The 23,457-nt window shown below is 33.8% G+C and overlaps 1 protein-coding gene and 2 long non-coding RNA genes across 52 annotated transcripts in view; all 3 read right to left on the bottom strand.

Annotated features, from left to right (window-relative positions):
• The window catches only part of rap1gapa (RAP1 GTPase activating protein a), a 179,958-nt gene that overhangs the window by 70,287 nt on the left and 86,214 nt on the right, over positions 1-23,457 (bottom strand). For 38 of the 50 annotated variants that reach the window (XM_087304897.2, XM_087304899.2, XM_087304911.2 and 35 more), the window contains 1 exon segment: positions 8,576-8,669. Coding sequence is in view for 17 of the 50 variants with exons in the window: in XM_087304885.1 (XP_087161011.1) it covers positions 8,576-8,669 (94 nt within the window). In the remaining 33 variants the exon portion in view is untranslated. 50 annotated transcript variants of the gene reach the window in all.
• Positions 1,989-6,288, bottom strand: LOC147838202 (uncharacterized). Its single transcript, XR_015523557.1, has 3 exons — positions 5,869-6,288; positions 4,384-5,748; positions 1,989-4,344 (listed from the first exon to the last, which is right to left on the bottom strand). It is a non-coding gene; the product is annotated as an uncharacterized LOC147838202 (long non-coding RNA).
• On the bottom strand, positions 13,567-15,587 carry LOC147838201 (uncharacterized). The gene is made up of 2 exons (XR_015523556.1): positions 14,611-15,587; positions 13,567-13,829 (listed from the first exon to the last, which is right to left on the bottom strand). It is a non-coding gene; the product is annotated as an uncharacterized LOC147838201 (long non-coding RNA).

Raw genomic sequence — 23,457 nt, 5'->3', positions numbered from 1 at the left:
CTTATTTTGTGAACCAACTGACAACAGTTTTTCGCTCCCCTCTTTCTCCCCTGCTCTGCTGGCCATGGCCATTCTTCCCTCTGCTCACAGAGCTCCACACCCATTATGAAGCACTTTTTAAAAAAACTCTGAGGTAGACAAAAGAGTGGGGTTTCATGGCCTTTTATTAACTTTGTTAAAATAAAAACCACATAACTAATACGCTAAACTTTCCTAAATGTTATGTGCATATTTATTTCTAACAATGTTATTTTATTAAAATTTCAAAACACAAAAGTTTTTAGTTTTTCTAACTTTAAATATCATAGCAAATCAAATTAATTGCATGTATTTCAGAGTTTATTATTTAATCCCTTGCCTTTTAATATGCATGGCTCTGTTGCCTAGCAATTTTCTGCTAACAAAAACATAACTTTCTGATTAGGACTGCAGGATATTGGAAAAATCTGACTATGTGACATTTTGTTTTCTCCAATATATAATGCGATATGAATACAATTTCACCAGATGGCTTGTTTAGCCCAATTTGGAAAGAATTCTTGAATTTAGATTTATTGGTGTGATCTTGTGATGGTGTGAATCATGTATAAATATAATAAACTAATTGCAAGCAAGTATAATTACAATTGAGCAACTTAAAAAGTAAATGAAATGGTTTCCAATGAGTCAAACAGTATTCATGTACAGTTATTGAATAATGTAATGTAAAATAACATTGTATAAAATTCAGTGTAGTAATGCAGTAAAACCATTCTTCATTAAAGTCACAAATGTTGTTCATTTTTGTGCCTGAATGCTGTAAACTCTTTTGAAATGCCTTTAAAACACATGCAAATTATAAAGATTCACTCTGTTATGGTTATACTTTGCAACGACTCCACAAATCTGATGTATTCTCAATTGTTGGTCAACTATAAACCCTTCTCAACAGTGCAGATTCTGTGATGTGACTATTGTGGATACTCACAGTGCAATATCGAATATACAGTAGATTTCTATGAATCCATGGTCATCATAAACACATGATCTTTTCAGAATTTCAGATTTCAGAAGACATATGGTCTAGGTGAACTAAATTGGCCATTGTGTATGAGTGTTTGTTTGTGATTAAGTGTGTATGGGTGTTTCCAAGTACTGGGTTGCAGCTGGAAGGCCATCCACTGCGTGAAACATATGCCAGAATAGTTGGCGGCTTATTCCGCTGTGGCGACCCCCTGATAAATAAGGGACTAAGCTGAAGGAAAATGAATGAGTGAATAAATTAATGAGAGAGCCTATTTTGGAGAACCTTTAAAGGTAATTTATTCAGTATGAATTTTTTATTAATTTTTTTTTTAAAGCTTATTTATTAGACTTTTAAATAATGCATACATCTCAATTTCCAAAAATGTAGACTTACAATATGACTGGGTTTCTGGTCTGGGTTTACATATATAAGAAGTGTGAGTATGAAAAATGATGATATATTTTTGCTTTAGTTTTTGTGCACTGACTCATTCACTAAAATGAATATCAAGTCAGAGGTTTCTCTCTCACCAATAGTCCTAGTAGTGACTCAACATGTTGATTCTGGCAAGTGTGAGCCCAACTATGTTGGCGTATTGAACACGCTGGCAAAAGTAGTTTAAGAGATGCTCACAGATTGCTGTTGATTTGGTGCTGTTGATTATAGTAGCTTTTACCAACACAGCCTCATTGAGTATATGTGCCTCAGAGTGCACTCAGACTCTGGGTACATTTCATTGCACATTTCAGATGACAAATTCATTAGATTTGTACTGTATGTATTATATATATATTTTATATATATATATATATATATATATATATATATATATATATATATATATATATATATATGTATATGTGTGTGTGTGTGTGTGCGTGTGTGTGCGTGTGTATATACTAATATATATATATATATATATATATATATATATATATATATATATATATATATATATATATATATATATATATATATATATGCAAATAGGTTATTTAGGATATGATTCATTGCACATTTAAGATGACAAATCCACTCCAGAGGGTGGTGTTTGTTTTGTTGCACTTTTCAGATACACATCTCTCTTGTACACATTCACGAGAAAGCAATAATGCCACAAAAAAAAAATAAATAAAAAAATAAATGGCAAAAATGTCTTGGAATACTCAAAGTAACTCCATTATAAAAGTCGAGATTAAAAAAAAATTGTAAAAATGAGTGAAAAGGTTATTTCACAGCATTGCATTTAGATCTGTGCACATTCCATCAGATTTCTTTGTACTTGTTGCAGTGCTGAAAAGAATGACCAATTAAGTTATGAACACTGTATCCAATCAGAGGTGTTTATATTTGTAACCACTAAAATCACTGGTGTTTTGTTGAATGTACTGTACTGTATGTGCACTCAGTCACTCACTGAATGTGGATCTCTCGTAAAAAAAAAACTCTCACAAAATGATTAACCCTCTTTTAAATTTGTATTATTCCCAGTTTAAAGGAGATAATATTTTTCAACACATTTTTAAACATTTTGATAGCTGTAATAACTAATTTCTAATAACAAATTACTTTGTCTTTGCCATAATGACAGTACATTATATTTATTAGTTTTTATGTTTTGTTTTTTTGTAAGATACTCATTATTCAGCTTAATGTGTAAACATAATTAAACATATTACTAGGTTAATTAGGTTAACTAGGAAAGTTTGATTAATTAGGCATGTCATTAGACAATAGTGCTGCAGTCATTCAGGGAAAAAAATCTTAAGGGGGCTAATAATATTGACCTTGTCAATGTTAAATGTTAAATGTTAAACTGCTTTTTCCAGAAAAAGTAAAGTAACTTCTCCATAGGAAAATACAGTAGGAAATACTGTGTCCTTGTTCTGTAAAATATTTTCAAATATCGAAAAATATTTGAAAGTAATTAAAATTTCACAAGCTGGCTAATAGCTGTATGTTAAGTAGGAGATTTATTTAAAACTCAGAAATTAGAATAAGTGTTAGTTTAAGTGCACAAGCCGCTCTAAAATAAATGCATCTGGTCTACAAGATGTCACCACATTCATCAGACTGCGTATAAATGATTATGCTATTTAAATGTTTTAAGTAAACTAACCCTTACTCTATGCCTTTGCATATGCTAAAGTGCATCATTAGTTCGCCAAACTTCTTTCATGCCAGACAGAGCATGCAAATACTTAAAAACTATACAGTGCGCAGCATATACACCCCTCACAAATCTATCTTTTAAATGTATGTTTTTAAAAGGAAGCTATACAATAATATATTTGTGCATATTACATTAGATTAGTCAGTACTGAAGCCAAATCTGAAGCTTGTGTAACAAAATAACTTATGATAACGGTCCAAAAAACTAGTACAGCCAAATTTATGTTATAGAAAATATTAAATGCAAATTTTAAAAATTGGAAAAATCAAGAGAAGCAACAAAAAAAAAAAAAAAATTGAAAATTTTTAGGTTGTAATTTTTATTGCAATATTTTGCTTAACTTTAATTGTATTATCTTTCAATTTCTAAAGTTGTTTGGTGACTAAAATATTATTTAAAAAATATATCCGTTTAATAAATCTGTTTTGTTTAAATGCTGCAAAATACATTGCCTATATTCACTGAGAAATTGATAAAATTATTTATTTTCAAAATGGAGTGTTCTCAATTATGCTGAGCGCTGTACATTTAAGCATTAAAGCTCATGACTTGCACACACAAACTTGTGACTCATGCATGCATTTCAGCTGCATGGCTGAATTTAAGCTGATGAAAAGCTTAAATCTTTTTTATGACAAAAAAAAATCACATCACTGCACAAATCAAATGTATTGCATTTTAATATCTTCTGATCCACAGATCATGTAACACTCATGACAGGGTCCTGCAAAAGACAACACACAGGCCCTTTAAAGCCCTCTCCAAGTCAAATCTTATTAGTTTCATTGTTGAAGCACACTTTATTTTAAATCGGTTGATGATGTTGATGATTGTGACCAACAAAGTTAGAACTCAGGGTCAGGTTCTGAATGTGCTGAGCTCGAGAATAAGATCCTCTGTGTATTGTGTGTAGTGTGTTTAAGTAGTTTGAGTGATCTCTCTGTGTTGGAGATTTTAAAGCTTTGAAACTCGGCGAGCTGAGCCTGCGATTAAGAGGATAAAGTTAGGGTGATGTCAGAGAGCTCTAACTGCATCCACAATATTGCAGAATAGCTTATCTACAGCATAATAGAGGCTAATCTCATGTGTATGAAGAATGGGAAGAAGAATGTGAAAAGAAGAAATATTTATGGCAAACTATTTTTTTTAATTAAATGTATGAAATCTGTCATTTGCATGAAGGCAAATTTTTGGGTCATTTTACTTATGAGAATGTTTAATTTAAAGGTATAGTTTAAACAAAAAAAATAAAAAATGACTACTAGCTTTCCCTCGTTACACCCATCCTCACAAACGTCAGTACCATCTGCGTCATAGCAAAAGTAACATATAACCCATTTAGCTTGCCTTATGGTAATTAAAGAGTAGGATTTTAACCAAAAGTTTCTGGAATGGGTGTTGGGTACACTGGTAAGGATGTAACAAACCAGTCTCCTGTGTCAGTCGCTATTATGCCTTCTGAACCCACATGAAATAATACTATAGTCATTTACTGTATAGTAAATACTAAAATACTGTTGTGGTAATGCTATTGTTTATGTGGTAAAACATATAAACAATTTACCCAAATGCTCTATTTTCTAGAATAAAATGTTGTTTTATACTAAATTAAAGCACGCATAGGCTATTTGTCATTTTCTCAAACCTTTGTATTCAATGTTCCACGCTGGTGAAATCTTCCCATTCCCACTCTGATTGCAGATACACTGGTATCCTTCAAATGACAACTTAAAACCCAACACCTAAACCCCAGTTAATAATACTAAAATCACCTATTGAAGCATGTTCTGTATTGAAGCATCTCTCCCTCTCTCCCTAAAATACACCACAGTTAACTGTATTAAACTAAAGTATACTACAGTATTTGTTATCGTATATACAAGAGTTCACACTTAGATAATGATTGACTATTTTAGCAGGTTTGGCATGCTGTCTTGGGAGAGAACCCTGAGCTCGGAGACAGATGAGCCCAAGGAGGGATTCGAGATCAGGTTCTCGATAGCTTCCCAAGAATAGACTGCCAACTGTGCAGTGTGTACTTTACGTATGAGGTGCTTGTGACTTTAACTTGTGTTACATGTATTTAGACTGTGGGAGGAAACTGGAGTACCTGGGGAAAACCCACACGAACATAGGGTTTACTATGTTACTATGTTCACTCATTCATTACTATAGTACTTTTTCATGTTGGAGTTCACACAAGTCCTAATAGATGGCCTGGTAGATACTTATAAATTATCATGGAAATCAGTGATCACCAAATTGTTTGGTTACCCACATTCTTTGAGCAAATCTCTTTGTGTGTATTTAGCAGGAGAAAGTCATACAGGCCGAGAACAGCATACTGTGAGTAAACAATTTTAGCCATGAGTAAAAATATTTTGCTCATTATTGGGTCTGAGAATCTGCTGAGAAATGTTTGAATTCATACAGTATAGTAATCTTTAGCATGTCACTGCAGGCTTTATTAACTTGCAGATCTTTAGTCAATCCAAACAAAATGACACTGAAGCTCTGAAAAGGGCACATCTGAAGAGGAGTCATTTCTCAAGAGACTAGCTCAAAATCTCTATTTGCTCTCCATTTCACTCTGTCTAGGATAACATTTGAGATTATGAATAATTAATTTGTGCTTATTCTGTTGGATATGCATTTGTTGTTGTTTTTTGTCAATCATTTGTATATATACTTTGGTTATTGTTTTTTCTTCATGAATTTTAGTTGTTTGTGATAAATCTTTTGATTTTGGGTTTTGTGGTTATTTGTCAAGCATTTGTGATAAATAATTTGATTGTGGATTTTATTGGTGATTATTGGTGACCAATTTGTGATTATTATGCAGAGTATGTACTTTAATCAATACTATGTGTCTCTCATTTGTGAGAATTTTCTAAGTTTTGGGTTTTGTTGTGGCTGCTAAACATATTTTCACAATATTGTAAGCTTAACTTCACTTTTATGAACTACTTTTAACTACTGTAAATGGTCCAAAGTAGATTTTTAGTGAATAAAGCTTATTCTGAGCTTGTTCTGTTGGTTAATTCTATTTTCTCTCAACTCATTTGCTGTTGAAATATGTATTAAAAAGTACATTTTAGTGCCTGTACACTAGGGTTGTAACAATATACCGGTATGACGGTTTACCACGATTTGAACGTGCACGATTATCATACCATGAACAATTGCATATCAACGGTTTTAACCCTTAAAGACCGAGACAGCCGCCCGCGGCTAAAAATAAGTATTGCTCTTAAATGTTTAATAACTTTTGATCCGCTGATCCGATTCATACAATTCAAAGATTGGCATAAAGAAGAGAATCTTCTTTCCAGTGATGTATCACATAACATTCGCGGACTTTCAGAGGCTCCGGAATCAGTGCGGTTACGTCATCAACATTTGACAACGCTGATTTGACAAAGAAACGCTCGTCACTGTGTCTCCGGACAAATCAGACATGATACATTGATGCATTGTCCCTCCTCCATGCCCAGATTGGTTCAAACTCGCTATATCACAACCAATAAGCATAGGTTTCGCTTTTGTTTGTGGACCAAGCTTTTTGAACAACACGGAATGAGAGATAGGCATACATTTATGCGCGGCTAAATAAAACGCAAAAAAAAAAAAGTTTTGCATGAAATAATTCTCATACTAAGTACTTTTGCATGCACAGCAGCACAGAAACATGACAAAACAGTGACACAGCAAAGACGAACTGCTGCTCTTGCTGTTTTCAAAAGACGCAAATGAAGGTGCAGCTGTTTGTCTGCATTGCAGACAACCATATCCAAATCCGTATCGATAGACAACCATATCCATGCTGGCACATAAAACCTAAGGATGTTCCATATTGAATCTAGTTTCGTTATGTAACTATTTATAGTATAGTACATATTTATATCTATTTTTTACTGAGGATTTGCACCATGTTTATTTGGACTTTATTTGGACTTTGACACATTATTTATTATTTTCTTATTTTTATTTGTTCATTGTAAGTAGTGTTGTTTATAGTAACTAAAAATATATTATTTGGAAAAAGTCAAATTTGCTTCACTGTTCTATTATTTTGTAACATTTGTAACATACCGTATACTGCGAAACCGTCAAACCGTGGTATTGTTTTAGACGATTATCATACCGTGAAAAATTCATACCGTTACAACCCTAATCATTATAAAGATAATTACTGTATATAAACACTATAAATGAGGAGGACTTCTCTCCTCCTCAAAGCCCGGGTCTGAATGCAGACACAGTGGATAGCAGTGCAGCAGGTCTCTTTCCCTGTCTATTTCAACCATTAACTCTGACAGTAATCTGGAGATTTTAAATATATGGCGAACACAACAGCACGGATAAGTCGATGTGTCTGAATAGTAACAAACTCAACTGATAAAAGACAAAGTTCACCATTCTCCAATTCTCTTACAGCTCTCCCGAAAAAAATGCTTGCTGCAACAGCTTTGCTGTATTGGCCTTTACAGTATGGCATGGGAAAAACATTCAACAAGCCCTGTGAATCATAGAAACAAACACATATGACCCTTTATGACAGCTAAATACCGCTTGATGTGCGCGGATGCGTTCATTGAGTCTTACAGCTTGGCAGGTCTGGCACGTGATCTCATAAATAATTAAGAAGCAGAATCTTATCATAGGGTAAGAAAACTCAACTATGAATAATAAGAAGAAGCTGACGCATCATCACTCCACTAGCAGATTCGAACTACATCACCGATTTTAAGCCCGCCCTTAAAATTATTGTAATGTAATGTAATGTAATTATCTAACAAAAAAATCTAAATGATCCAGTTTTCCGCACAATTAAAGCTGACAGGTCCTTACGTTGTCTTACCTGATGCTCAACACACACACAAATCTGTTAAAATAAAAAAAGTACTTTATGGTGTCTTGAACCTTTAAATGACAACATTTAAAAAATGCCAAAATGCCCATCTCTGTAATTCCAGTATTAAACTGTCCCTTTAAACATCACAAAAGCAGTTTTAGTTCTGAAAGCTGAATCCCTGGAGTTATAACTCATTGACAAGCTGTCAGTGGTTAAATGGCCATTCCTAATCAATGCTATTTTGACAGGCATTTGTCTTACTGAATAAGGGGTGTGACTGAGAAACCGGCCTGACATTTGCTCATTAACAGCATCTGGCTTTTAATTACATCACTCTCATTTTGCTGCATGGCATGTCAATCATGTGTATTAATACCAAACGCTGGCCTTATGCAGATCAGCTTCAGCTTTAGCTCAACACAGGGCTCACAGTATTTGGAGCAGGAGGGTCAGCAGAGGTGAGAGACTCAGCAAGCAGAAGTCAAGCTTTGGCAGGACGGGAAGATGCTCAGCATGCTGGAGGGCAGGGGGTTTGTGGTACCTTGAGGAACGCAGGGCCGCTGTGGGGCAGAGAAGGCTGGAAGAGTGATGGATCTAGTGTGTTAGAGATGCAGGGCTCTCCTCCATCCTGTTTCCTGAAATGAGACGCACACTTCAGACCAGCAAAACACATACATAGTTACACTACAATACACACTCTACACCACCAATTCTCAACCTTCTCAAAGAGTCAAAGTGCAGAAAACAATGCAAAATGCAAATAAGCGAGGCTTGTCAGTGAGTGATTAATGGCTTTCACTTTACCTTGTTATTTTTTGTTTAATTAACATGCACAATCATTTAATGTTAACTTGACAGCCTTATTTAAAATTAGGCTTATAAAGTAGGAAAATATGGGAGGAAAATTAAAGAGAAAAAATTAAGAGACCATTTGAATTGTTTTATGATTTTTTCATTAAGTATGGGTTACTGCAGTGTTTCTCAACCACATTCCAGAAGGACCACCAGCTTTGCACATTTTCCATTTCCACAACCAACCACACCTGATTCACATCATCAGCTCATTAGCAGAGACTCAAAGACCTGTAGTAGATGTGACAGACAAAGAAGACATCCAAAATGCGCAATGATGGTGGGCCTCCAGGAACATAGTTGAGAAATATTGGGTTTAAGTAAAATGTTTGTTTGATTCTTTTAAAGAGATGGTTCACCCAAAAACAAAAATTCTGTCATCATTTACCCACCGTACAGTATACTTGTTCAAAACCTTAGAGTTTCTTTCTTCTGCTGAACACAAAATATATTGTTTTAAAGAATGCTGGTTGCTGGGACACATTGACTTCCATAGTATTTTTTGTTTTTCTACTGTAGAAATCGAAGGGTTCTAGCAACCAGCCTTTTTCAAAATATCTTCTTTCGTGTCAGAAGAAAAAAAACTCATAATGGTTTAAGACCCTGGAGGAGAATAAATGATAAATTCACATCATTGCTTTAAGGTCTGATAATGTTGTTTCCAAATTTTAAATAATTTACAGCATTTGTTTTTAGAAAATGACAACTGGCTAGCACATTTTTATATGCTGTGGTTAAAAATCAGCTCTATTCCACCAAATACTGATTTTTGAAACTCAGTTTTAAAACAGTTTGTGCTGCTTAAATGAATACAAGCAAGTCTAAAAAACATGGTATTTGTTGTTATTTTATATAAAAAGTCAAAGTTTTTAGCCCTCCTGTAAATTTAGTTTTCTTTTTCAAATATTTCTCAAAGGATTAACAGAGCAAGAACATTTTTCACAATATTTACAAGAATGTTTTTCTTTCAGATAAAGTCTTATTTATTTTTTGTTTTTTACACCTATAATAAAAGCAGTTTTTAATTTAAAAAATACAATCAATATTTCTAGCCCCCTTAAGCATTTCTTTTTTAAATTGTCAACAGAACAAACTGTTATGTGTCATTATGTTATTATGAAAAACATTTGGAGAATTGGGGAAAAATATAAAGGGGGGCTTCAACTGTGTGTGTGCATTTGCATATTTATTTATTTATTCATACACTACCGGTAAAAAGTTTGAGGATTTTTAAAGGTTTTAATATAGGCTTCTCCTGCTCACCAAGGCTGCATTTATTTAATGAAAAATACAGTACAAATTGTAAAATATTATTGTAACTTAATTAACTATAAAATAACTGTTCAGAAGTGTTTTATAATTTAATTTACTCATTTATTCCAATGATTTTAATGATGAAATTTCAGCTTCATTACTCCAGTCTTCAGAGTCACATGATGCCTCAAAAACCATTCTAATAATAATAATAATAATAATAATAATTATTATTATTATTATTATTATTATTATTATTATTATTATTATTATTATTATTTAGCAATAAAAGCAATAATGACAGGAGTAATAACTTCATTTGAAACTAAATACAATTAGCATTTATTAAAAAAAAATAATAAATAGTTAACAATTTAACATTTTTTTAATTTAATAAATGTCGCCTTGATGAGCAGAATAATGATAAAAAAAATAAGAAATGAAAAAAAAACATGAAAAAAAAAATCTGACCCCAAACTTTTGGCCGGTAGTGTACATACTCACAGAAAACTTGTGGTAGTGCAATTTTCCAGATTTTACAAACACAGCTGTTGAGACATTGAATTTCAGATGCAGATAGTGTTTAACCCTTTTAATTATTCCACAGACTAAGTGTGTCCTGACCCCTGACCCTTGGGGCGAAAATGTTTGTATTGTGTCAATTGATAACTTGATGTCCATTATGGAACCTAAAGCAAAACCAGTTGAGATATAGCACTCTAAATGACCAAAGGCCACACAGGTCACAGCAGAGGACGCTTTAGCTTTGTGATAGCCTGAACAATGACAATTGAATCACCCCCAAACAGCCGTACAGCACCTGCGAGCAGGCTTTGCATTTAGATGAGCAGGTTTCTCCATTCGTTCAAAGCTCCGTGGAGCTGAAGAGGTGATGTGTGATATGTGGGGGCTGGTATAATCTCATTTTTTTCAGAGTCCTATTGTTTTGACATGAGGGCATGATTAGATTTCCTATTATACTTTAGTTGAGGAGAAACAGATTGTATTACACTGTGAGCTAAAAACAGTCCAGGGCAATGTAAGTGATCTAAAGAATGACCCTGAATGCTCTGTAATGAGGCAACTGGTGAATTTATTCTTTGCTAAATGTTTTTATAAAAATTTACCCTGACCGATTCCCTACCAGAAAATCAGAGATAACTGCCACTGCGTTGATGCATATCCTCCATGGTAATTTAGGAAATGGAAAGCTCTAAAATCTTGAATCAATTTAAATGCATTTGTATGCTTGCACACTACCAAAATGCTGCATTTGCAAAAAGAAAAAAAGTTAAAGAAAGATTTGAATAAGAATATCTGCTAGAACCACTAAGGGAATTATGCAAATCACATAACTGAGCACATATGCAAATCAAAAATAGCTGAATACAATTTGTGCAGAGTAAGTTAAAGTAATGTTACTATATACATTTACATAATTAATAGAATAATGACTGTGTGACTGAGGTGCAACCTGTGAATGTGTTTTGAATAGATTTTAGGAGCGTTTATGCTGTTTCAAGGTATCGTCTTGTAAAACGGTACATCTCTTGACTGAATGTGCTTCTTAAGACCTGCATGTAGTGCTTGTAATGCTTCCGGCAAAAAGACTTGACTGAAGATCTATATCTGGGAAAATCCTTCTTACTGACATGTAGTGGTTGCAATTGTGTTATTAAAGTCTCTCCAGTTGGTAAGGAAAGGTCAAAAGCTGCACGATTAATTCTTAAAAGATCACAATCTTGATTCAAACACCCACACAATCTTGTTTCTAAATGATTCAGTTGAAGCTGTGTCTATTAAACCTTTAACAAATATGATCACATTCATATCTGTGTTCACGCTGCTGCTGACCCAGAGAGAGCAGATGTCATGTATTATAAAACAGCTTTAGTCTTTAGTCTTTTCAATCACACAGTATCATTATTTCTATGGTACAAAAAGCCAGATTATCACAAATGCTCTGAGATAACAGTACTCTTATACAGTAATATAACAATACAGTGCCAATTAAATAGGAGCAAACCACATTTTGAAAGTGACCTTACATTTAAATTAAGATTATATTCTTACACAAGTGGTGACAAATAAAATCATTGACTTGTTTTTTCAAAAACACTGATTCATTCAGAATTCTTCATGATTAGAGCATTGAAACATTCATTATAGGGATATTGTATATAACACTAAGGAATGTTATAATATTAGTTTTTTCACAAGCCAATAACTGTGGCCAAAGAGATTCACAATAGCGATATCTACAGAAGTCTAAAAAATAAATAAACAAAGCTATCAGTAAAATTCATATCTTGATATTTTTGTTTGCCAATGAATCACACAAGTCAACACAAAAGAAAAACTTGCTCTTAATTAAGAGAAATTAAAATGAAAACCACAAATGTTTTGCACAGTCTGTGAGAATGGCACAATTATTTTTACTCACATTAAAGCATAAATCAAGTTTTGAAACAAAAAAATAAATACTTCAGTGAACTAATTTGGCTTTTTCAAAGAAAAAAAAGTAGAACTGATATTTTATAGCTGTATAGTATCATATAGTTTATTGATGTTTCATGAGCCAAAAATGCATGACTGCTGTCTGTGTTTGACAGTCTTACCAGCCAATTAAGTGAGCAGAACACACTTTTGTTCTGCCTAATCAGAATAGTGCAACCGAACTATGTGAAAAGCTCACAATAAAACAAACAAACAAACAGGAAAGTGCGGACACGTGGTATGATAGTGTCTGCTGCTTTAGAAGCATTATTAGATGAATTTATATCAATGAAAAAAAGCATGTCGTAAATATGGGAATATTTAGGTTTCAAACTCACAGACACTGAACAAAAACATGTAATTTATAAGAGCTGTTGGCGAATTGTTGCCACAGCACGAGCACTTTAAAAGCACCACAGGCTCGTGCACTCACTGCATTTTAGCAGTAAGAAGCTACAATACAGAATATTGAGCTGAAGCTTGACTATAAAATTTAATTGCAAATCAAAATCACAATATTTGTAAAAAATAAATAAATAAAAAAATAAATCGCAATTAGATATTTTACCCAAATCGCACAGCCCTACTGATATACTGTAATAATGGGTACATAGAAAGGTCCACATACCGGGACTCAAACTTGGGACGTCTGAATTGCAGTGGTGCCATAAATTTGGTTCACTGCCCACTAGGCTATCTGCATCAACAATTTATGCTCATTTTAAAGTATATCTTAAGTATATAAGTATAAAGTACATCTAAATTTATATAACTTTTCAAAATCATTAACCGAGAGAATCAAACCAATTCTCAATTTATCCAGAATCGTAAAGTAAAGAACATACAGGTGATGACTCTCTTAAACAAGTTTGCGTTCCAGTTAGCACTTCTCTATAGCTCTACAGCTGAAGTCAGAAATATTAGCCACCCTTTGTTTTTTTTTTTGTTTTTTTCTTTTTCAAATGTTTTATAAATGATGTTTAACAGAGCAAATAAATTTTCACAGTATGTCTTCTAATATTTTTTCTTCAGGAGAAAGTCTTATTTGTTTTATTTCGGCTAGAATAAAAGCAGTTTTAAATTTTTCAAAAAACATTTTAAGGCCAAAATTATTAGCCCTCTTAAGCTGTTTTTTATTATTATTTTTTTTTGCTACAGAACAAACCATCATTATACAATAACTTTCCTATTTACTGTTACGTGTTTTATGATGCTAAAGTGGGATGCTGTAACATTTAAGTGAGACAGGTGTAATGTGTGCGACAGATCAATAATGAGGCAAGATTCAGTAACTCTCATTTAAAGCTTTTCCTCTATAATTGTATTGAAACATGTAACAATAATAAATGGGGGAGAAAAAAAAACAAACAAACATGTATAATTATTATCTTTAAACAAGAAAAACGAGTGTAAGCCAAATCAAAGAAATTAACAAAACAAAACAATCCTTAAATCTAATGTCTAAACTAGGCGTCAAAAAGAAACACAAATAAAAACCGAGGTCTTCAGTGTGTACGACACCCGAACTAAACTAATCAAACTACAAAACTCAAAAATACACGGGTGGCAAAACACTCAAACTAATCTAACAAAACATCAATCTAAACTAAAACAAAACAAAACGGATAAGTCCGCTAAATCTTAGTTTAGAATCACACAACCATCATCATATGTTACTTAAAGCCAACAAAGTTCAACAAGCAACTCGAATTATCACAGTAACTGAGCGATCACAAAATAGACGAAGCATTTGCACAAACAAATTGCGTGGAGCACAAAGGGTACGCCGAGGCAGGGCGCACACCACACACTGGACTGACAGGGCTTTAAATACTTGTGGCTCGTCCTGGGATTGGTGGAACCGGAGAGCGTCATAATGATGATGGACAGAATAATAAACCAATAAGAAACCTAGGGTTGAGCAAACGGAGAGGAGGGTGAAAAAACAGAAAAAACATAAATCATAACATTTACCCTAACCTGCCTAGTTAACCTAATTAACCTAGTTAAGCCTTTAAATGTCAGTTAAACTGTACAGTATAAAAGTGTCTTGAAAAATATTCTTTCTGTTAAACAGAAATTTGGGGGACAAAATAAAGAGGGGGGCTAATAATTCTGACTTCAACTGTATATCAGTCTCAGTGATGCCCATCGCTGGCTATTGTAGAGAATAAACCCACAGCCTGAGCTCAACAGCAGCAGCCACCCGACTGCTTGCAAATCCTCTTCTCTCCAACAACGCCATCCATCAAAATCAGACAGCAACTTTATAGGTAAATGAGATTTGTAAGACATGGCCATTTGCCTTTGAATATTTACATTTACGCTGCATTACCACAACCCATCATTTGAAGCTGGTCTTAAATAAATGTCCAGATTCACCATAAATGCGAGTTTATGTGTAATTTGCCTTGAAGTCATGATGATATGTATTGTAGATTAGACTTCTGTTGTGGATAATAGATGTGACGTAATGCGGGAGAGCTGGAACAAACAGAATTTCTAGAAACAGCTCTGCGGTATCATGCGGTTTTGTACTCATATCCTAAATTACACCATTTTCTATTAACTGACCATCATTTATATCAACAGCAATACTTTTTGGAAGTGAATATTCCACTTTCACTTTATAAAAAATATTATATTAAATATATTATTTATTAAAATTTATATTAAAGTCTCCACATGTGGTGGTGAATTGCTATGATGCACCACTAGCTTACTGTACTTACATATAGATCCGACTGGCTTATTACAGTACGGAGTGATTAGAATTCCTGTGTACTAATTCTTTCCCACACAGGCAAGATATTCCCAATGGACAGCTGAGGGAACGCTCTGCATTCACAACCGGGATCATTATTTCACTCCCTACAGCTGAGCAGCCCAGAAACCGATTCTATGCACCAAGCAGGCAAAATCCTCACTGAAGTCTGCAGGCTTCACAACCCTGTGAAAGCACACCACTGGAGTGCAGCCATCAAATTATGCATAACATTATAGAAGTTCAATGCTCAAATACAGTCAGATCCGACATTCTAAAGACTTTATACAAGTAGAAAATCATGAAAAAAATATTTACAAAATTATTAGGTCAAGTTATTTATTTATAGTTTTTTTAACATTCTTAAAACAATGGCAGCAAAACATCTTAATTATCTGGCAAATGCACATCATCATATTACACATTACAAAGCACTTCATCACTTTTTTTTTTTTACAATTAATTACAAATATATAAATATATTATTATTTGCATACAGTTGAAGTCAGAATTATTCACCCCCCTGTTTGTTTATTTTTTTTCCTCCCAAATTCTGTTTAACGGAGAGAAGATTTTTTTTTTTTTCAACACATTGCAAATAACTGATTTCTTTTATCTTTGACAAGATGACAGCAATTTCCCAGAGATGGGTTGCAGCTGGAAGGGCATCTGCTGCGTAAAACGTGCTGGATAAGTTGGCAGTTCATTCCACTGTGGCGACCACAGAATAATAAAGGGACTAAGCCAAAAAGAAAATGGATGAAAGAATGAATGATGACAGTAAATAATATTTTACTAGATATTTTTCAAGATACTAGTGTTCAGCTTAAAGTGACATGTTAAAGGCTTATCTAGGTTATTAGGTTAACTAGGCAGTTTAGGGTAATTAGGCAAGTTATTTTATAATGATGGTTTGTTATTTAGACCATCCAAAAAAATTAGAGGGGCTAATAATTTTGACCTTAAAAAATAAATCTGCTTTTATTCTAGCCAAAATAAAACAAATTCAGAATTTCTTCAGAAGAAAAAATATTATCAGACATACTGTGAAAATGTATTTGCTCTGTTAAACATCATTTGTGAAATATATAAAAAAAAAAATTCAAATGTGGGCTAATAATTCAGTTTTATGCACTAAATATACATTTTCTTGTCTTTTATTTTACTCTATTTAAACAAAACCGTTTCACATTTTAATAAAGACTATATTATGAAACTAATTCAGACTAGTTATTTCATATAATTGTTCCATCGCATCAGTCAAAATTGTAATAGTAATGCTTCATGGAGTTAATATTAATAGGCTGACATTAATGAAAAAGTCCAGAGAGATGAACTCACGACACTCCCCTCTAAATGTTCCACTTGTGTTTAATTAACCGTCGTCTGAGAGCATACTAATTGTCAATTTTATAAAGACAGGCAGATTTTCTCCTCTAGTCTACAAATACCTAAAGATTAAAATGAAACCCACCTAGCCTTGATTCCTTTCCCCTTGAATATCTGAGAAGTTTGATGTAGAGTAAATCACATATTTAACAACTCAGTTTTTTTACGTAAGTCATTGACTCCTGGGATTCTGCTCGCAGTAAATGTTTCATTCCCATCTCACCTCCATCTTCAGCAAATTTGAGCAACCACAGCAGATGCGGAATGAAATGCGAAGAAGCAGCTATAATGAAACACCATCTCAAATGTGACACTGGAGAAAACTACAAAGCACTAAAAGCTCACAAGTCAATGCCAGTAGATCCCATGAGCGCTGAAGCTCAGAGCACGACTAAAGGGGTTGGTAGGTCACCCGTTAAGAAGTTAATTGTAAACGATGAGGCATGAACGAACGCCACTTACTATAGAAAATTTTCCATGCAGCATCACTAGTGTTAATGAAGACTCCGTTCGTCCACACACCTGACATCTGCTTTGATCGTCCCGCCAATCTCAAAAACCAGATACCAGACACACCAAAGCCAGTACAACTGCCACACTTTATATTCCCGTGCGCAGATACAGTAGGATTACTCACTGTGAGCGGATGTAGGAGCTCTCCTCAAGTGAGTCGCACACCTGCTTGAAGCATTGATCCTCCCACTAGCAGAACATTTGTTGTCCGTATCGCTCTCTTGCTCTTACTCTACTGCTCTTTTCCTCTCTCTTCTTTCTTTATGTGTCTCTCGCCCTCCCCTCCCGGTCCTTGCGTCCCGGTCCCCTCCCCCGCTCACTCAAACACTGAGGGCTGTCCATCTGAGCTGTCTGATGGAGCTCGCATTTGCATTTATCGTGCTTTGCCTTAATTAAACACACTCCTCCTCCCCATCACTGACTGTCGCTCAGGCAACCAATTCACTAACAAATTATGCCCTATATATTCCATTTAGGAAGCTGTAATCCCACCTTAACATGCCTTTTAAGCAATTTCCTCTTTGTCTGCTCCTGACATCCTCTATTGAGCCTTCAGGCGGGTTTATATATTCAGAAGCTCATTTTCTTTTCTTTTTTTAAGTTAATGATCGACTAAAAGCTCTTAATTTAAAGAAAGTGGATTAGATGATTGAGCGGGAAATCATGGAAACAATGTGGTCATTTTTTTTTCCAAGTATAATTTAGTGTCATATAGGAAATGTTACAATGTTAACAATATTAACATGACTTTCTTCCATGCAATGTAGGTTTCTTAGAAATGTGATGATTCTATTGCCAAACTTCAGCATATATGAAAATCAATACATTTTAAGTCCTTCTTTAAGACTCTTTCTATACATTTTAAGACCTCATCTGCGACATTTTTAATTGCAGTAAATTTACTAAATACTGATTGTAAACTAAAACATTATCTATATACTGAACAGAAATGCTAATCCAGCAGGTAGCACCTATAGTACAGCAGGAATAACAGTGTTTCCCTGCTTACTGCAGTAAACAAAGCAGCTTGATGTAAAATCTATCAGGAGTTAATCAATTTTTTGAAAACTACACAACATACAAATATTCCAAGAAAAAATTCAGGTAAACTTTAGCATCCTGATACAAAACGTAATACTTTGTAAAATAGCATTTAAGACTTTAATAAAGGGCCTTAAATTCCTCTAAATTGATTAATCAACTAATGACGCTTTTTAAGACCCCGCGGACAACCTGTATGAATATATTCATTAAAGACCAATTTCTTTTAAAAGGAAAAAATATAGCAGCAATAAAAGGGTATATTGGTTACTGATAACCTAATATTTCTCCCATACAAGTACTAATCAGCGTCAACCCTGCTTAGCTTGAGATTGAGGTATGCCAGCTTTTAAAATGTAAAAATGAGACCCTGGACCACAAAACTTATTTATTTACTCACTTACTTACTTACTTACTTATTTATTTGTTTGTTTGTTTGTTTTTTGACTTTGACATCACAATTACACTGAAAAATCAAAGGCATTTGTTTAAGTGTTTTAGCAGACTTGCTAATTCTCAACACCTGTCCACAGAAGGCTTGACAAAAATTCAAAATAAAATAGATACATATACACAGCATTACAATACTTTATATAAAATCTCTGTAAGGCAAAAGGTGGCATTATCAAACAAACTAATTGTAGGCTATTTGTGCAAACTGCTGTTTTGTTTTTAACCACTTTACACTGATAAAAAATATTTATATTACTTTCTAATTTTACGCTAACAGGTAAATTATTCCACAATTTGGTTCCCTTAACAGAGAAAACAGATTGACCAAAAGAGGTCTTACACTTTGGTACAAGGCAGTCACCATTAGCAGTTGCTTGTGTGACTTTGAGAGAGGATTCCTATTAGATCAGAAAAAAGCTTTGGAACATGATTATTTAAACATTTAAAAAGCAATTTAATATAATTAAGTTTAATAAAATATCAATATGGTGCACAAGGGTATTTGTGGGAATATCCAAAAATACATTGCATGAGGCAAAAACATAGATTTTATTTCATCCCAAAATGCATTAGAATTTTAAAGATCATGTTCCATGAAGACATTTAGTAAATGTATCAATGTTTTTTATTAATAATGTATTGCTAGGAATGGAATTTTTTTCCTTTCACTTTCGTCAATTGGTGAAGTTTGTTCCTCGCTACTGTGGCCACTGTATTGATGGATTTGCTCTTCACTGTTTGGACTTTCAGCAGTAAAAACTAAACCACTGAACTAAACTGAACTTTAACTCTGAAAACTGGACTGACACAGATTCAGTTCACTAGAACTTCTATGTTAAGCTGCTTTGAGTAAAAGTGCTAAAGAAATAAACAATTGAGTTTATACAACTTTAAATGAGATTTCTCAAATCCTCCTTTTTCAAATAGTATCACAGCCAAATTATGCCCAATCCTAACAAACCAAAAATAAAGACATCAATGGAAAGCTTTATTCACCACAAAGATGCTTAAATCACTTTGATAATTATGATTATTACTTTACATTTGAAAATTGGCAGTCTGGACCCCTACTGTGTTTACAAGACCGTCTAGGATATTTTCAAAAAAACATTCATGTTCTACAGAAAAAAAAAATAAAAAATTTCATACTGGCTTAAAACAAGAGGCTAAATGCCCATTTTGGTCGAACGGTTTCTTTAAGATTCTCCTACAAACAAGTAATGAATCAAATAAGCTCAGGTAAACACACAGGCAGCATATTACCCAAATCAGACGCTTGCAAACCCAGCAAACAGATGTGGACCGTATGACAGCAAAATACTGCTGTCCACAGCATAACTCAAAGAGATAATGCAGGATTAGAAGAAAATCTCTAACCCCACTGAGAGATGTGTTTTGTAGTAATCAGTGAGCATAATCTGCAGGCCTTAAAAAGCTGAAAACACACGGCTCATGTGCAGCTTGTCATTCAGAGAATACAAAAGCTCACTAAAAGAGCTGCTATTTGCATAAGACCTGAAAGGTAGCAGATGAAAAAAAAAACTCAGGTCAAATCATAGTTCTATTAACTTTGTATTAAGTTATCCTAATATGTAATTAAGAAACAGAATTGAATTTATTTAATATGTACTATTATTTTAAATTGAAATAATATTAAAGCTAATTATACAGTTAAAATCTGAATTATTAGCCCCCTTTTATTTATTTATTATTATTATTTTATATTTTCCCCAAATGATGTTTAACAGAGCATGGAAATTTTCACAGTATGTCTAATTTTTTTTCTTCTGAAGAAGAAAGTCTTATTTGTTTTATTTTGGCTAGAATAAAAGCAGTTTTTAATAAAAAAATATATATATATTTTAAGGGTAAAATTATTAGCCCCTTTAAGCTATATATTTTTCGATAGCCTACAGAACAAATCATCAGCATACAATAACTTAATTAACCTGCCTAGTTAACCTTATTAACCTAGTTAAGTCTTTAAATGTCACTATAATCTGTATAGAAGTGTCTTAAAAATAGTTAGTAAAATATTATTTACTGTCATCATAGCAAAGATAAAATAAATCAGTTATTAGAAATGAGTTAATAAAACTATCAACACAATCTCAAGGCAATTTGTAACTTTTTCATTTAGTGGCTAATTTGTATGAATTCGTACGATCTAATTCGTACAATTTAGTAAGATTTGCTTATCCCCCAATGACGGTTGGGGTTAGAGGTGGGGTCAGGTGCCACGCCTCCTTTTTAAAATCGTACCATTTCATACGACTGTACTCGTACGAATTCGTACGAATTAGCCACTAAACTGGCAAAAAGTAAAAAAAATTGAGGACAAAACAAAGTGAAAAAAGCCAAGAAAAACAACACAATAAAAGACAAAGCCTAAATAAAGATAAATTTATGAAACAATAAATTAAGACAACAAAATGATATGAAAACAATAAAGAGCTTTAAACATCAAAACAAAAAGCAAAAACAATGCCCTGAACATTAAAACAATGCAAAAAAATAATAAAATAATGTTATTTTTGTGTTAGAAATTGCTTAAAGGATTAACGGAGACCAATGATTTGAATGAAAGGTCATCTTACTCTCACTACATCCTTTTACAAAACACACCCTGGCTAAACATGTCACCTCACACCGAGTGTTGTCTTTCAGACTGGCCAGAAGCTGTCAAACAGCTCATATCTGATCTTTAGCTCCCCCTGATATCTTAAACCGCTTCTAATGAAGACCGCAGAGCCTTGCAGGTGTTCTGCATCTCCATCTGTCCTCCGAGAGGTGGAGAACAGGACAAAACACAATCTTAAAACAGATCGGTTAGTAAGTCTCGACAACAGCCTCAGAGAAAAAGTTGTTTTTCTGTCATAAAATAGATCCTGTTCCTGTCTCACTATCTGTCTTCAGGGAGACAAAAGACAAAAGCACAAAAGCAAAATGACTCTGGCTAAAAATATATTTGGCTCATAAAAATTTTAAATCGAATCACACAGACCACAAGATCTCAAACCGATATGAGGATTTAGTGTGTAGGTGAGCTTTTAGGTGCTTTTGAAGGAAGTGCAATCTCTGACAGCAGCATTACTAATACATTGTGCCGTTCTGACTAATAAAGGCTTACTAAAAACTCTTCCTCCTGGAGCGCATGCCTGCATAGCATAAGAATATTAATCTATTCAAATGATAATCCAAAATGTCTTAGAATATATGAATAATAATGTGACAACCCAAACTTAAGCAGGGGGTGAAAAGTCTCAAAGGAGTTGGCTCTGTTTCTCTCTTTGAGTGAGAGACTTTCAAAAAAATCATGTGTTCTGCACTTTGCCATACATACACTGCATATAGTCACATCCTTTTATCCTGAAAACTTGATTTAGGCTTTGTGGCTGAATGTTGTTGTTGCAGTACATCTTTCTGCAGTAATTTTTTTCAGCTATGTTGAAATTACAGGAATTGTTTATAATAATCATTGAAGCATCAGTTCATCAAATCATTTCATAAAATCAATCACTCTTTTGCCAAACAGATTGCTAACTGTTACACTAAAGCTTATGCCGAATTCAGACTGCATAATTTTAGCCCCAATTTTGACTCACCGACAGGTTTTGAAAAATCGCCAACAAATGCCTGAAAACACAGGCAAATCGGTGGTCGTTCATGTGAGTAACAATCACACAGTGTACACTATCAAAGACATGATCTGAAAGAATCACAGATGAGTGGCCGACACCCGTGAGATATTTGGCACGCTAAAAATCTGGAGCTGTCTGTGATTCAAAATCATGCCATGTGAATGTGTTCTGATTGAAAGTAACATTGGCAATAATCTACAGCCAATAAGAGAGCAGGATCCACTTTGGATATCTGCAGGCCAGTGGGAGGATGGGAAGATGTTAAAAGGACTTCTTTTCTGTCTATTTGGACCCAAGAAATAGAGGGAAAACAAGTGAAAATTTGGCAGGAGCACAACTGGGTTGAAAAAGTAAAAAGTTGAAGAGAAAATGTTTATTCCCTTCAAAACCCAGTTGAGTAAAATAAGTTTTTTTTCTTATTATGTAGTTCATAACAAAAGATACCTCACGTTGTTTTAATGTCACTTTTTATGTGTGTTGGTTGAGATGTAGTTTGTGGACCGAGACAACATTTTTGGCAATTCTTTATATTTTAAAGTCATGCGGTGTGAAAGCCCCTGTTGCCGATCCATCTTACAGCGTAAACACAGCACAGACAGAATGCTACCCCAGATAGTCATAGAGTGTGAAAACATCTGTGACATGACCACTTTGAAAATCATGCAGTCTGAACTCTGCATTAAATGACAACAGCAAAACAAAAAGTAAATCTAATGTCCCTAACAGCAGAATGAAATTGTCCTGAACAATGAAATAAGGCAAAGCAAAACAAAAACCCTGAACCGAACAAAATAGCCCAGAAAAGGCACTAAAATTGAAACAGACATGAACAAAATTAAAACAAAGCCCTAAACCAGTGGTTCCCAACCTTTTTTTTTTTGCCTAAGACCCCCTTTCCCGCCAGAAAATATTCTAAGCCACCTCCCAAAAAATGTTAATGATATTATTGCTCATTTAAGTTTGCAGTAAAGATGACAAAAAATTTTTGTTTTCAAGCAAACGGTTAGTTTATTACTATAT

Source organism: Danio rerio, chromosome 23 (genome assembly GCF_052040795.2).
Source record: "Danio rerio strain M-AB ecotype USA chromosome 23, GRCz13ab, whole genome shotgun sequence".
In the NCBI taxonomy this organism is placed as follows: domain Eukaryota; kingdom Metazoa; phylum Chordata; class Actinopteri; order Cypriniformes; family Danionidae; genus Danio; species Danio rerio.
This window is presented reverse-complemented; position numbering and strand designations above follow the sequence as displayed.